The 14,069-nt window shown below is 43.6% G+C and overlaps 1 protein-coding gene across 3 annotated transcripts in view; it reads right to left on the reverse strand.

The window, feature by feature from the left end:
• Positions 1-14,069, reverse strand: part of RFC1 (replication factor C subunit 1) — a 136,470-nt gene that overhangs the window by 86,738 nt on the left and 35,663 nt on the right. For 2 of the 3 annotated variants that reach the window (XM_078775848.1, XM_078775850.1), the window contains 3 exons: positions 6,507-6,733; positions 3,303-3,371; positions 1,329-1,415 (listed from right to left, as the gene is read on the reverse strand). In XM_078775848.1, the coding sequence (XP_078631974.1) occupies positions 1,329-1,415; positions 3,303-3,371; positions 6,507-6,733 (383 nt within the window). The remainder of the gene's footprint in view (positions 1-1,328; positions 1,416-3,302; positions 3,372-6,506; positions 6,734-14,069) is intronic. The other variant, XM_078775849.1, reaches the window with a different exon arrangement.

A 14,069-nucleotide genomic window follows, 5' to 3' on the forward strand; every position in this document is an offset into this window, starting at 1 on the left:
ATTCGAATGCGGTCCTTCGCTTACGCACGCATGCATGCATGCACGCACGCACGCACGCACGGACGGACGGACACACGGACAGAGGGGAAAACCATAGTCCCCCTTTCGCTCCGCGGTGCGACGGGGGACAATAATTGAACACAGTGCAGAAAAATATAGAAACCGTTCGGCCATTTACTGGGACAAACAATCCTGGCGCTAAAGCCCCTGACACCTTGACGATTTAGCCAGCGTATGCCGACGTATCAAAATTGAGTGCTGGTGTGAGTCATACGCTGGCATACGTCGACAAAGTTTGTGCATGCACGAAATTTGTCGACGAGCTCGGCGTACTACGACGTATGCCAGCGTGCTTCAGCGTGCTCTTAACGTAGCCAAATTTTTCATACGTCGGCATACGCTGGCTAAAACGTCAAGGTGTGACAGCGGCTTGAGGCATATCACGTTGGTGAGCGTCAGACATTACACTATGTCCTTTGAGCCCAATCAATCACACCACGAGAGCTGGACATTAGAGGCTGACGAGAATGAAATATCTGAGCTATGCAGGCAAGGCACGACTCGTATAATGCAGGGTGGCACAGCGACAGATTTGTCCTGCACGTGGGAGCGTGACCGGGGACCTGAGGGAGGAAGCGTGGCTGGCTGGAGGCGTGCCGTCACTTGGCAGGTCTACAGATATGTGCACCCTCTTACAGTAATAGTTCCCAGCATCTGCTGCCGTACCCCAATACCGGTTCCTTTTATCTCCTCGGGCACATGCCTCATCCTTGACGCACTGTGCCCCAACTCTCACTCTCAACACTGATCTGCACCCCAATTGATGGGTGAAGGACCACCCATCCGCTACTTGACACTTAGGCGTCCGTACCGTACTTTTGCCAAGCTGCCCGGGGGACTGCTTTCCAACCTAAACTCGTCCTCCGTGGCCTGGCGAGCGCTAAAGAGAAACATTCAAGATGAATTCCAAAGATTAACACATCATATCAAAGGTGATAAGGGAGGGCAGTTTCTAGACAGAGACAACAAGTGAGGTGGACGTCGTCTGTCTAGACATAAGACGCATATCGAATATCACATTTAATTACTAACTAAATTCTAAAATTTCACTAAGGAAATATCTATACTATATCAAGCACCTTTAACCTCAATAAATCATATCCACAACACTATGATAATAATAGTCATCTCTGGCTGAGGCATTTTTCTTGAATAAAACAAAGTTACAGTTTTTGCTAGTGGTTTATTCTAAAACGGAAGTGAAAATATAACTTTGTTTTATATAAGAAAAGTGCGCATTAATTGACGAAACACACACCTTGCGTTACCTTTTTTCTATCGGGCATATCTTCTTGTTCATCCAGCATTGCGAGTGTGCGAGCAAACTCTTCATCACCATGGAGCTCCAGTTCCATCTGTAAAAGGTCCGAATAATTTGTCACAGCCAGTTGAAAACCAGGCAACAATTAATTTATCAAAACATCACATTGTAGTAAATCATCAATTGTGTTTTTGAGGGAAAAAAACAACAAATCAGGTCAAAGTGTGCAAATTGATATAACAAATTAAAAAAGGAATTTGTGGAAGAATGCGGGGTTTCAGAAACCTGAGGCAATAACCCCAATCATTTTGAAGGAGGGGCATAGGTTGCAGGCAAAAACGAAAAGCGATAACAGAAGAAAACACGAGGAAAGTAATCAAGACAAAACGCTGTCAGCACATGAATTTCTTTTTTAAAGTGTTGCCGTCAAGGCTCATAGAAGAGTGGAACAATATGGGGTCAAAGGCTGATGGACCAGCAGGCAACACAATGTGAAGATAGTAGAGTGGCAGGTATGAAAAAAGGGAGGGTGTGAGCAAGTGTAGAAAAGCTCAGAGGACAAAACAGGTGAGAACACGAGGTAGCTGTCTGTATACTGCAGTTTTGAAGGACTCGAGAGAAAAGCATGAGGCAGCATAGTATGGGAGCCGATTACACAATAGGCCCGATTACACAATCCTGCCTCACACCTAGCTCGCCTTCACGCTGTTGAAACCAAAGCATTCAGAATCATTGGAATCTCCTGCGATGAAGCTAACTCCAAGGGCCTCTCACTCACTCACCGCAGGCAGGTTGGTGGTCTTTCCGTCTTCTACCAACTCCTCTCTGGCATTGCCCCCCCAGCTCTCTGGGCTCTGTCCCGCAAATATTCCGACAGGTCGCACAAGATCTGCCTGCAACCCTCTTATGGTTAAACTGCCAAAATCAAGACTCTCTGCTCACCTTCACTCCTCTTTTCTCCCACCTCTGGAACAAACTCCCTCACTCTCTTCAATCCCACTCCACCCTCCAAGTCTTTAAAACAGCTGTTCACCACCATCTCTTATCTTCCCCCATCCAAAACCTTGATCTTTTCTACCCCCGCTAATTTCACCCCAATTCCACTTTTTTGAAATACCAACTTCTGCCCTGGAAGTCCTTGGTGTCCTTGTGTTTTATACTTCTCCCTTCCCCCCCCCCCCCCCTCCCTTCCCATGCCTCCTCCCCCCGGGCCCTCTCCCTTCCACACATCTGCCTGCTCTCGGATGTTGTTGTTTGTGTGCTTCCCCTTCTCTCCCCATCTTGTCTTCCGCTCCCTCTTTTTGTGTATTTTGTTTGTCTGGTTGATTTGTTTGTGAAGTAAATGTTAGCTCTTTCACGAGCCTCGATTCAGTATACAACAAAAAAAAAAAAAAAAAAAAAAAGGCTGGCAGGATAGCTCAGAGGTTGCATCCTTGATTTAGAAGCTGACTATGTTCATTTCCTGGGCAGAATATAAACTGCGACATTGGTGCTTCCCGGGCAGGGCACTGCAGCAAGTACATCGTCCATCAGAGTTCATAGCTTCCAGCATTTTTGCTGCACATGAAAGAACACGCTGTTCCTTTTGGTTTGGTAATACAGCGGTCTTCAGGAAATGTTCAGTGGAGTTGGTACATGAACAGGCCACAAGGTTGCTGAGCGACCTAGACAATTGGCTACTTATACTAACTAGGTCCAGGGCTTCTCTTTTTTTTTGGCTTGTACAAACATTGCTCACTTGCACGCGCAGGCATGCGCGCACACACACACACACACACACACACACACACACACACACACACACACACACACACACACACACACACACACACACACGCACGCACGCACACACACACACGATGAGGGTAAAAAGGAATGAGATAGGGCTAGCAACACAAATACAAATAGAAAATGGCCAAAAGCACAACAAAGATGGTGAAGAGACAAAAGTCCACAAATAACATATAAGACACAGACATACCTCCACCTGTTCACGAGCCACCTTGCTCACAGTATTTTGGCTGTTGACATCTTGTTTTTTTTCAGATTCCTGGTAACAAAAAGGCAAAAGACCTATTTTTTCTCAGAAGTTGTAAGAATGACAAACTCATAAGCACAATTACAATAAAATGTTTGCTCCAAGTAATCCTCATAACAAGTGTTTGTCTGTATCCATTTTCATTTCGTTCATACCTACCTCTTCGACCTACTCCTCTTCATCCTTTCACCGTTTCACGCATTGTCACCAAACTTCATTGGAAAAATTAACAGTCTTGCACTTCTGATTTAGCCATCTAGATTTATTTACAACCCCAACATCTATCATATGAAAACGGGCTTGGGCTCGGGCTCGGGGTGTCTGCGTGCGTGTGTCCGTCCATCAACAATTGTCCGATAGGGGATGTATACACCGCACATGTGCTCGCAATCAATTCTGATCGCCATCTTTTTATCAATCAGATGCTAGGCAATCTGCAAACAGTGTGATAGTTGAGTAAGGTGAGACATTAAAACAAAAACTCTTCCGCCTTCATCTTCTTCTTCACTTGTAATAATGGTGAGTCTCATTCAATCCCGTTTATCATATCGATTAAATTCAGAAATCGCATGCTATATTCAATACTTCATTTTCAACATTCCCATTTTATTCATATAACAGTAATATATCACCCTATCAAACAGTATTTCTGATTATACACCACCTTTTAAAGTATCACAAAGCAGGTCGCTCTACTTGCAACACAGGTGAGAAAAGGAAACAAACAAACAACAGCTGATATTTCAATAATTTACTCGCACGATTTTTAAAGTGTGAAAGTTGATTTTTATTTACTTTCTTTGAAAACCTGTCAGTCAGAACATTGTACCAGCTCTATTTATTATGTAAGCAAAAATGGCAGATTTACCTCTTCCCCTCTGCATGATATTCTCCATACGCGAAGGGGGGCGGACTGATGTGACATGGTGCTTCACAGAGGGGAGGACGCACGTCACCTCAAAATTCCTCTCACGTGCATACATAAATCTATCTCTATTTACACGATTGGTACTCCCATGAGCAAAGCGACAGGTCTTATACTCTAGATACAGTTTTTTCAAATAAACAGTCACGATGTGAGAACAACCCACTAGCAAGATTGTTACCAAATATTCAAATACATTATGTACATTAGATGTGATAAAAAGAAATGGCTTATAATATGAATAGTTATCTAGGGATTTGCATGAACCCTTCAGGATGTAGTAACAGCTATTTTAATAAATTTTTATTGACGCAAAATTTGACGTGATTGCGTCAATGGATATGCCTTCGCCCACATTGAATGCCAACCCGCTGTTACGTTTGATCTCAATTAAAGGTCACATGAAAAATTAAAGGTATTTTGAGAGAGAGTGCAAGAGAGGGGGGAGAGAGACAGAGAGACAGAAAGAGATAAATAGAAGAGAGACAACATCAGATGCTTCTAAATAAGTTATGGTCTGCAAAATGAATCTCAAAGGGCACATGACCCTTGATCTGTCAAATCTAAAATGGAATCGGTCCATAAGTGTGTCAAGTATGGTTGAAATCTCTTGGAGTGGTTGATAAGTTATTGCAGCAACACAAATCTTCAATTGAAGGACACTCGACCCTTTTATTAAAAGCCTTTCACCTTTTCAACCCAAAAATGTATCAGTTCATCTTTGCATTAAGGTACATCATACCTGTACAAGGTTGGTCAAAATCCCTTTAATGGTTCAAAAGTTATCGTGGTAACTAAAATGTGATACTTTCGGCTGCAGATCACATGACCTTTGACCCTTTGTACGCAAAATCTCACGAGTTCGTTTTTGCATCAAAATACACCTTAATACCAAGTTTGCTAAAAAAAATCCCTTCAGTGGTTCAAAAGTTATCGCTGTAACAACAATAAAGAGCAATCAGAGATTGCAGACCCTTGCCGGTACATGTTTGTGGTGTACTTGCGTGGTTGTTTATTAGCTGCTGTCTTTGGGTGGTTTATTGACGACATAGATTTATGGCGATGTTCTCTCTGCTGAACCACGTGAACAATGACGTCATCAATTTAATTATCACGTACAATGTTTATGCAGATCACGCTCAAGAAATTTCAAATTGATCGGATCAAGGATTCTAATTGTCGAATTATGACGTCATAATGAAGGCACCGATGACAGTCATGAAAATATGTTGTTTCCCATGGAGAGTACTTGACAATGAGCGGTTTCAATTTTTTTTCCATCGAGCGGTTTCAGAGATATAGACGTGCAAGTTTTTCGGTTTTTCCAAGAGGGTGCCTGTACCACGAGACCTATGATGTCATAATTATCATTTTAAATTTTTTTACAGGGGGAGGCGCTCCTATGGTGAAAAATTTGTGTCAATCGGACCAATGGTTGCAGAGAAAAGCACTCTTGTTCTGTGCAGACAGACAAACAAACAAACGAACAGACCCAAATGCAAGACCCTCTCCTCTGGCGGGGGTAATAAGTAGCCCTGTGGGGCACAGACGACTATTTCCCCACGGTTTCTAAGGAGATTTTTATATAAATTACCTGAATTTGATGCAAAAACTCCTTTTCAGCCTCTTATAGGGAGTGGGGGAGCACAACCCTTGAGACCTTACTGTTCTGGATGTATCGTACCAAATTTCGTCCATATCGGTCATGTAGTTTGTGAGGAAAATATGGTTTTGTGAATATGAGGGATTAGAGGAGGGAGGCTGTAACCCCCTTTCAAGGGGAGATACGGCCATTGGGAGCACAACTTAAGGTTAGAGCATTGTCTCGATGCCTCGTGGCGAGTTTGGCCTGGATCTGTCTGGTGGTTTCTGAGAAGATTTTTGAATGAAATACCAATATTTGGGGCAAAACACCCCCCCCCCCCCCCTTTTACCTCCTTTATAGAAGGCACATCAGGATGGGGAGCACAACCCCATGAGACCTTGCTGTCCTGATGCATCGTACCAAATTTGGTCCATACTGGTCAGGTAGTTTGTGAGGAGATGTTTTAGTCAAATGTTAACAAGTGCATTCAATGAATATGTGGTTCATTATAATTTTGCATTTAGAGCTAAACATAGATGGAATGCTTGCTACAAGATACTGTTAGTGTTTTACAGAGTATTGACCTTTTCTTTTGATAAAGTTATTGAATACAAATGCAAAATGCAGAACTACTCACCACCTTGCACTTTGAAGCCATTAGAGGTCGTGACGACTGGTGAATATTTCCAGAACCAAAGTAATCCGATGCAGAGATCGGCACAAGCTTTTGCAAAGAAAGCATCCTTTTGCTCACATCTTTGGACTTGGTCGACGTCGAGGCCGGTTGTGAACTCTTCGTCCCACATCGTCTCTGCCAATCGTCGATATTGTGCCCCAGTTTGCTTTCTGCCACGTGGCAATCATCTGTGGCCAGAGGGAAGAAAAATCATCAAAGTAAGTCGAGGGTCTTTCCTTCTTTTTCTTTTTAACCATGATGAATTTTGCAATAATAAATATTCCAGTGAGAACATATCGCTATGTTTGTGGAAATGTACCCGGGGGAAGTTGCATCCAACATACAGGGAACCCTAAGTTAGATATTTCATTAGTATGTGTGCTTCGACAGGGCCATCCCTTTTGTACAGGGGATGTGGGAAAATATGTTGTGGGGCATGAGATGGGTCTTCCCCTTCCTTGAAATTTTCCAACTCTCGTCTAATTCTCCGACTTTATATCCATCTTTTAATCCCGCAATCCATCAATCTATGACCCCCCAACCCCCTCCATCCATCCTTCACCCCCCTCGCCTCCAAGCCGGTGTTATCGTGCATCCTTATCCCCAGTGCATCCTGAATACCCATCACCCTTTCGAACCCTGGAGCACAGCTGGGAACACCTCCCCCCCCCCCCCCCACCCCCTTTTTCTTAATTAACACCAATTCATTCATCCCTCCTCAATCCCTCACCCCTTTGTTTCCAAGCCAATATCTTCCACACCATATCTCCCCGACAATCTTCATCCCTCGAACCACGTACGGACTAAAATAATCATTCATCATTCAACACACATTCGGTCCTAGAGTTTAAAAAAAAAAATCCCCCTCCTTTCTTCCCTTTAAAACACCACACAGAAATTTATTGCAGTACAAAGACTTTGCAGCGCTAAAATGGACGGCATAATGGTGTTCTTCCAGAAGGATGTGTGCCACTTAGTTACCACAGACTTTTCTAGAAGTCACTTGAAGACTCGACCAGCTGGAAACCAATGGGAAGAGGCCAAGGACAAGTGAGAAGGAAGCTTCGTGACTACGTCCGCCTCCATAAAAGGGAGGAGCACGGGTGAAGTTATGAGCCGCCGGGGAGAAGAGAAAGACAAACTGAGAACGAGCCGCCGGGAAGAAGATAAAGCCTACTTCATTACAATCATCTGCCTGTACTGTGCCTGCACGAGTTACTGCCTAACAAGAGAGCCAGTATGAGAGTCCAAAAGCGGACTGCAGCACGAGAACTATTGACCTAGGTGGTTCCAAACACTTCACACAACATTCCGACACCCCTCCTCCCACCTGGCCAATTCTTCACTTGGGATCAACACTTCCAGTCTGCACCTACCCCTACCGTATGTATGTGTTGAGGGCTTCTTTTTTGAAAAAAGTAAAGTAAAAAATTCAACCTAAATTGCTCGTGAAAATGTAAAATCACAAACACTACAAATAGATTTGTGCAAAATAATTTTGTATTATGATTGGTGTAAATCATGACACCACAGCAACTCAGGTACAGTCATTATCCTGAGCTAAAAAAAAAAAAGCCTGTTCCTCTGTAACAACGCGTGGTGAGACGAGCGTACCGAGCCGAGCTAAGCTACCATATATATATATATATATATATATATATATATATATATATATATATATATACAAAAGTTACAAGTACATATACGTATATAGTCCTGTCACCAGTGGTTAAGACCGCTGGATGACGGATAACAGAGAGTTTTACTTCCGAGGCGGCATTCTGAAAAATGGTGGTACTTTTTTGTGTGAGGAATGAAGGGAAGCGAAGCGTTTACCTGAACGGAACACACAGGTTTATTCCGAAACCACAAACAAGTAAACGCGACAAGGAAAATTCAACAAATATGGTTTAATCTATCTATAATTCCAGTAATCTCTGTGTGTATGTGTGTGTGTATGTGTGTGTGTATGTGTGTGTGTATGTGTGTGTGTCGTTTGTCTGTGACCGCTGTTTCTCGACAACCACGGGTCCGATATACTTGAAACTTGCCAGGTATATTGCTGGGGACCCGAGGATGTGCCTTTTCAAGGTTTCATATTAATCGGAGAAGTAGTTACTGAGCTATGGCGATTTATTTACCCGTACTCGCAAGCCGTTCGCTTTGGCTTTGCGAATGGACCAAACCATTTCATGTAAATAGAGGGGGGGGGGGGGGGGGGGGTTCTACCGTACTCGCAAGCCGTTCGCTTTGGCTTTGCGAATGGACCAAACCATTTCATGTAAATAGAGGGGGGGGATTGTCACCGTACTCGCAAGCCGTTCGCTTTGGCTTTGCGAATGGACCAAACCATTTCATGTAAATAGAGGGGGGGGGATTGTCACCGTACTCGCAAGCCGTTCGCTTTGGCTTTGCGAATGGACCAAACCATTTCATGTAAATAGAGGGGGGGGGATATAATTTTAGATATATATATAGTACGGGCATGCCCTAGTACAGGGGTCAGGAACCTTTTTGACTGGGAGAGCCATAAAAGCCAAATATTTCTAAATATATTTCATTGAGAGCCATATAGTATTTTTAACGTATAATAAATTAAATATGTCTTACTTTTAATGCGACTTCTGGTGCTGCATGGTTTTGCTGATGGCCTTGTAGTCTGGTTCATACGTGGTGAGGTTGAGCTTCATGCAGGCGTTGAGGCTTCCATCAGTTAAACGTGAGCGTAGGTTGGTCTTAATGTTCCTCATATGCGAGAATGACTGCTCACATGCATATGTAGAGCCAAACATGGTCAATACGGCAATACTCACACGCTGCATTGTGTGGTATGTCACAGGAAGCTCGTTCCAAGTTTTAAGAATCAGCTGGTCTTCAGGTTGAAGATTTTTCATTTCTGTCCACTTGTGTTCCCTCGCCAGCTCTGCTCGCTGTCGCGCAAGACTTTCCAACTCTCCATTAAGTGACTTGAACTTACTCATCCACATGTCTGATGCCTTCAGGTCAGCAACCTCCAGCTCAAAGTCTCCGATAGAGACCCCGGGGATGCATGTCAGGTCGATTTTGTCCACTGCACACTCATGTGGATGAGTGATGAACTTGAAAAGACCAGTGCGCGCACGAAATTCTCCAAAACGTGCTTTGAATGACTGCAGGAGATTGGACGTAAAGCCAGCTAGCTGCTGGAGATCCAGATGTTGAGTGGAGTCACTTGCTAAGCATGCATCTCTAAATTGTTGCAGTCTTTCAAAGTGCAGAAGACGACCTGTTTCAATGTCCCTGAGAAAGACTTCTAGCTTGCTTTCAAATGCAAACACTGCTTGTTGAAGGGATGAGATTGTATTTCCAATACCTTGCATTTTCACATTGAGCTGGTTCAGATGGCCAGTTATGTCCACGAGATAGTGAAACTGCAGGAGCCAGTCAGTGTTGTCTAGCTCAGGATGCTTGACGCCTTTCATTTCAAGAAAAGTCCGGATTTCACTCAGGCAAGCTGCAAAACGGCTGAGCACCTTACCCCTTGACAACCAACGCACGTTGCTGTGTAAAAGCAGACCGGGATAATGATTCCCAACTTCTTCTAACAGAGCTTTAAACTGGTGATCATTTAAAGCTCGGGCAACAATAAAGTTGACCACTCGAATGACCAGCGACATCACCTCACCAAGCTCCTGGCCACACGTCTGAGTGCAAAGCGCCTCCTGGTGCAGGATGCAATGAAAACTTAGGATGGCTCTCTTTTCATGTTCACGGAGAAGCGCTACAAATCCTTTGTTCTTCCCCAACATACAGGGTGCACCATCAGTACAGACAGAAATAAGTTTATCCATCGGTAGTTTTTTTTCTTTAGCAAACTCCATGAAAGACGTGAATAAATCCTCTCCTCTTGTTGTCCCTTTCATTGGCAAAACAGCCAAGCTTTCCTCACGCAGTGTGTCACCTGCAGCATACCTGGCAATTATACTGCACTGAGATAGATGGCTAACGTCTGTTGACTCATCTAACGCGAGAGAAAAGTATGTCCCGGCGTTTATGTCCTTAATTTGTGTTTCCTCGACTTGATTTGCCATCATGATGCTACGATCGTGCACAGTTCTTGCTGACAGGGGCATGTCTTTTATTCGTTTGATTATCTTGTCTTTATTTGGGAAGTCATCAAACAGTTCATTGGCCACATCAAGCATGAATGTTTTGGCATACTCGCCATCTGTGAATGGCTTTCCATTCCTTACTATTGCCAAAGCACCCGCAAAGCTAGCGGAATTCCCGTCACCTTGCTTGGTCCACACACGTAGTTGCTGCTGACTCGTCTGCACTCTCCGCTGTAGCTCCTCGCATGCCCTTTTCCTGCTGTCCCCCGCTGGATATTTCGATGCAAATGAAGCATGGTGCGTATCGAAGTGTGTGCATCGATGAAACGGTCAAATATAAAGCGGCACTTAAGTGCCGCTTTATATTTGACCGTTTCATCGATGCAATTTTATCATTGCATATTAGACATACCGCAGATCCTGCTCTCTCACCAAATGCAAATTCCTCTGTCCACGCAGCCTGGAATGCACGGTAATCATCGTCTTTTTTTCTTTTCGCCATCTTTTCCGTTACAAGGGTTGAAGCGGATAAACTAGTTGGCTATCTGATAAAATTGATTTCTTCACCTTTACAATGACGCGGAAATGCTCGCGAGCCATTGGTTACCGACCCGACCCACGGGTGACCCGTGACCCGTGAAATTTATCTTCAAAACTAATTTCTGTTTACTTTAAAATGACACAGTATTATTAAGAAATATCACAAGTATTTTAAAATCAGTTCCAAACTGATTTTTTTTTTTTCAACTCAAAATTGTCTGGGAGCCATATGCCGTCACCGGAAGAGCCATATATGGCTCGCGAGCCATAGGTTCCCGACCGCTGCCCTAGTATAAATAAATCAAAGAATGAAAATGAAGGCTGAGATGAAACTAAAATTCTAACCGTGGAATTAAAATTTATTAAACTGCTTCAAGCCCCATGACAGCTTTGCGAGTTGTATCGGGGCAAGTGGAATCGCCTAATAAATCTAGCAGTCTTTTGAAATCCACCTGTCCGGAATGCTGAAGCCATGCTCTTAGCAAATCCCTAGATCCCTCCTTTTTTTGTATACTGAATCGAGGCTCATGAAAGAGCTAACATTTATTTCACAAACAAATCAACCAGACAAACAAAATATACAAAAAGAGGGAGCGGAAGACAAGATGGGGAGGGAAGGGGAAGCACACAACCTATCCGGATACCTAAATTAATCATAATATAATACCTATATTCCAGCTTGAAGTAGAAATATATGTGTAAGCTCCATTAACTTATACTTATTATCTATCAAATTTAATACTTATCAATTATGCATTCAAATAACTATTAAAAAATAACATATCATGCAGAATAGCATATGCCACCTAATGAAATAGATTTTAATTCTACACGCTGCAGTCAGGTGCTCTCTCGTGCTAGACGACAACACGTCCGCCATCTCCAGGTTATCTTTTTGACGTCGGGCAGTCTAGGGAGGCCACAGAGGGATGTTTACAGCTAATTTCTGGGAAACTCGGCCCTTGGGGAATGTTGTTGTCTCAGTAACCTACTGGGGTCTTTTTATTGGCTGGATTATTCCGAAGGCCCAACTTGGTGACGCCACTGTTGATATCTCTTCAAGGTGCCCCCTGACCCACTCTCCACCCCCATTCTCCCCACCTCTGCACTTTCAAGTTCACTCCACCACCTTTCTTGATTAACAGCTGAAAACACTATAAAGGAGTTCTTCACAAGGATCGAGGATAAATATGGGCTGCATGACTTTGTCCTGTAATTGTTGATGTGTTTTTGAGTATCCGTGCATTTCTGCTGTAATTAAAGTCATACCATGCTTCTACCGCCCACCCACCCCAGAACCCCCCACACCCTGAAGGAAATAAATGCTTTATAGTAAGCCACAACAAACTGGAGGACATTAATTTATTCTTCCACATAACTGAGGTACCTCCACACAAGGACTCAAAAACAACAGACAAGGGGAAAGATAATGACATAAAATAAAATCGCTTTTTGGACGACCGACACTCAGCTTTGGCCTCAAGTGGCCCTTTTTGAGGAGAGTGGTGGTGGCGAGGCTCAGCAAGCACACAAGATGGCGACCGCCGAGGAAAAGCACACGGCGTCAAAGGCGCCCAGAGCCGTGGGGCAAACAGTGAAGACTGCCTTCTTTCAGGTTCCAATGCCTGGGCGAGCACAACACGGCCTCCAGCTCCCCCGAAGAGCATGTAGAAGTCCGCATGGACTTCTGAGTTTAAATTTCCCTCTTTTATTCAAGTAAGTGAGTTATCACTTGCATTCTGTTCTAACCTGTTCGGACTCTTCTCATTGCAAGAGAGCATAGACACGTGGGTGTTGTTTTGTAATGCTAATTGTGATGCACAGCAGTATTATATAATCTTTAGAATATGGAATGCTAATAAAGTGGATAAGCAAATACTTAGAACTCCTTGAGTAATCTGCAATATGAATTATATAAATTATGTGACGTGCTTAGATATACTTAAGAGCAACATTGATAATTTGTGCAATATGTTAAACCCTGAAAATGTACCTAACAGACAAATAGAATGTCTGAATACTTGGTCTTAAATGCTTATCTTTATGGCTTATGCTGGAATAGAAACAAGACGGCTTTTTATGCTTGCCTATCTGGTTTCTGATCTCTTGATTCGAACCCTCATCGCTCAAGCCTGACACAACAAAGCCCAGAAGAAAAATAGCCAGATTCTTGTCGGACCCAGCAGAAGAAGCGCACTCCTCTTCCTCCCGAGTGAGAACCAATCGCGTCCCTCGGGGCGTGGCCTGCCGGCCTTCTTCTCCGCCCACTGATCCTCCACCTCTACTGGGCGGGGCCTTTTGCCGAAAATGTTCATAGGGCCGGCGGCTGGTTGTATATGTTGTTTAATAGGGGGGTTTCATGACTGGCCTTGTCAGCAAAATGCAAACTGAACAAGCGTTATGCCTAGGTCCCCCGTCGGTGAAGTGATGCGAGTTCACAAAGTGGGAGACGCAAGGCGGCCATCTTGGATTTTGACGTGGCGACCCAATTTTCAATAGCGTTCTCCCTTAATCTGCTAAAATACAACCAAACACCAGATTAGAAGTTAGTAGTTCGTTTATTTTTCAAGATATTTCACTCACAAGGTTCAGACATATATATGGTGGCGGCCATCTTGGATTTTGACGTGGCGACCCAATTTTCAATAGCGTTCTTCCTTATGCGTAGATACACCCACACACCAGATTAGAAGTTAGTAGTTCGTTTATTTTTCAAGATATTTCGCTCACAAGGTTCAGACATATATATGGTGGTGGCCATCTTGGATTTTGACGTGGCGACCCAATTTTCAATAGCGTTCTTCCTTATGCCAAGATACACCCACACACCACATTATAAGTTGGTACTTCGCTTATTTTTCAAGATATTCTGCTCACAAGGTTCAGACATACA

This window comes from Myxine glutinosa, chromosome 4 (genome assembly GCF_964187855.1).
Source record: "Myxine glutinosa chromosome 4, kmMyxGlut1.1, whole genome shotgun sequence".
Classification (NCBI taxonomy): Eukaryota; Metazoa; Chordata; class Myxini; order Myxiniformes; family Myxinidae; genus Myxine; species Myxine glutinosa.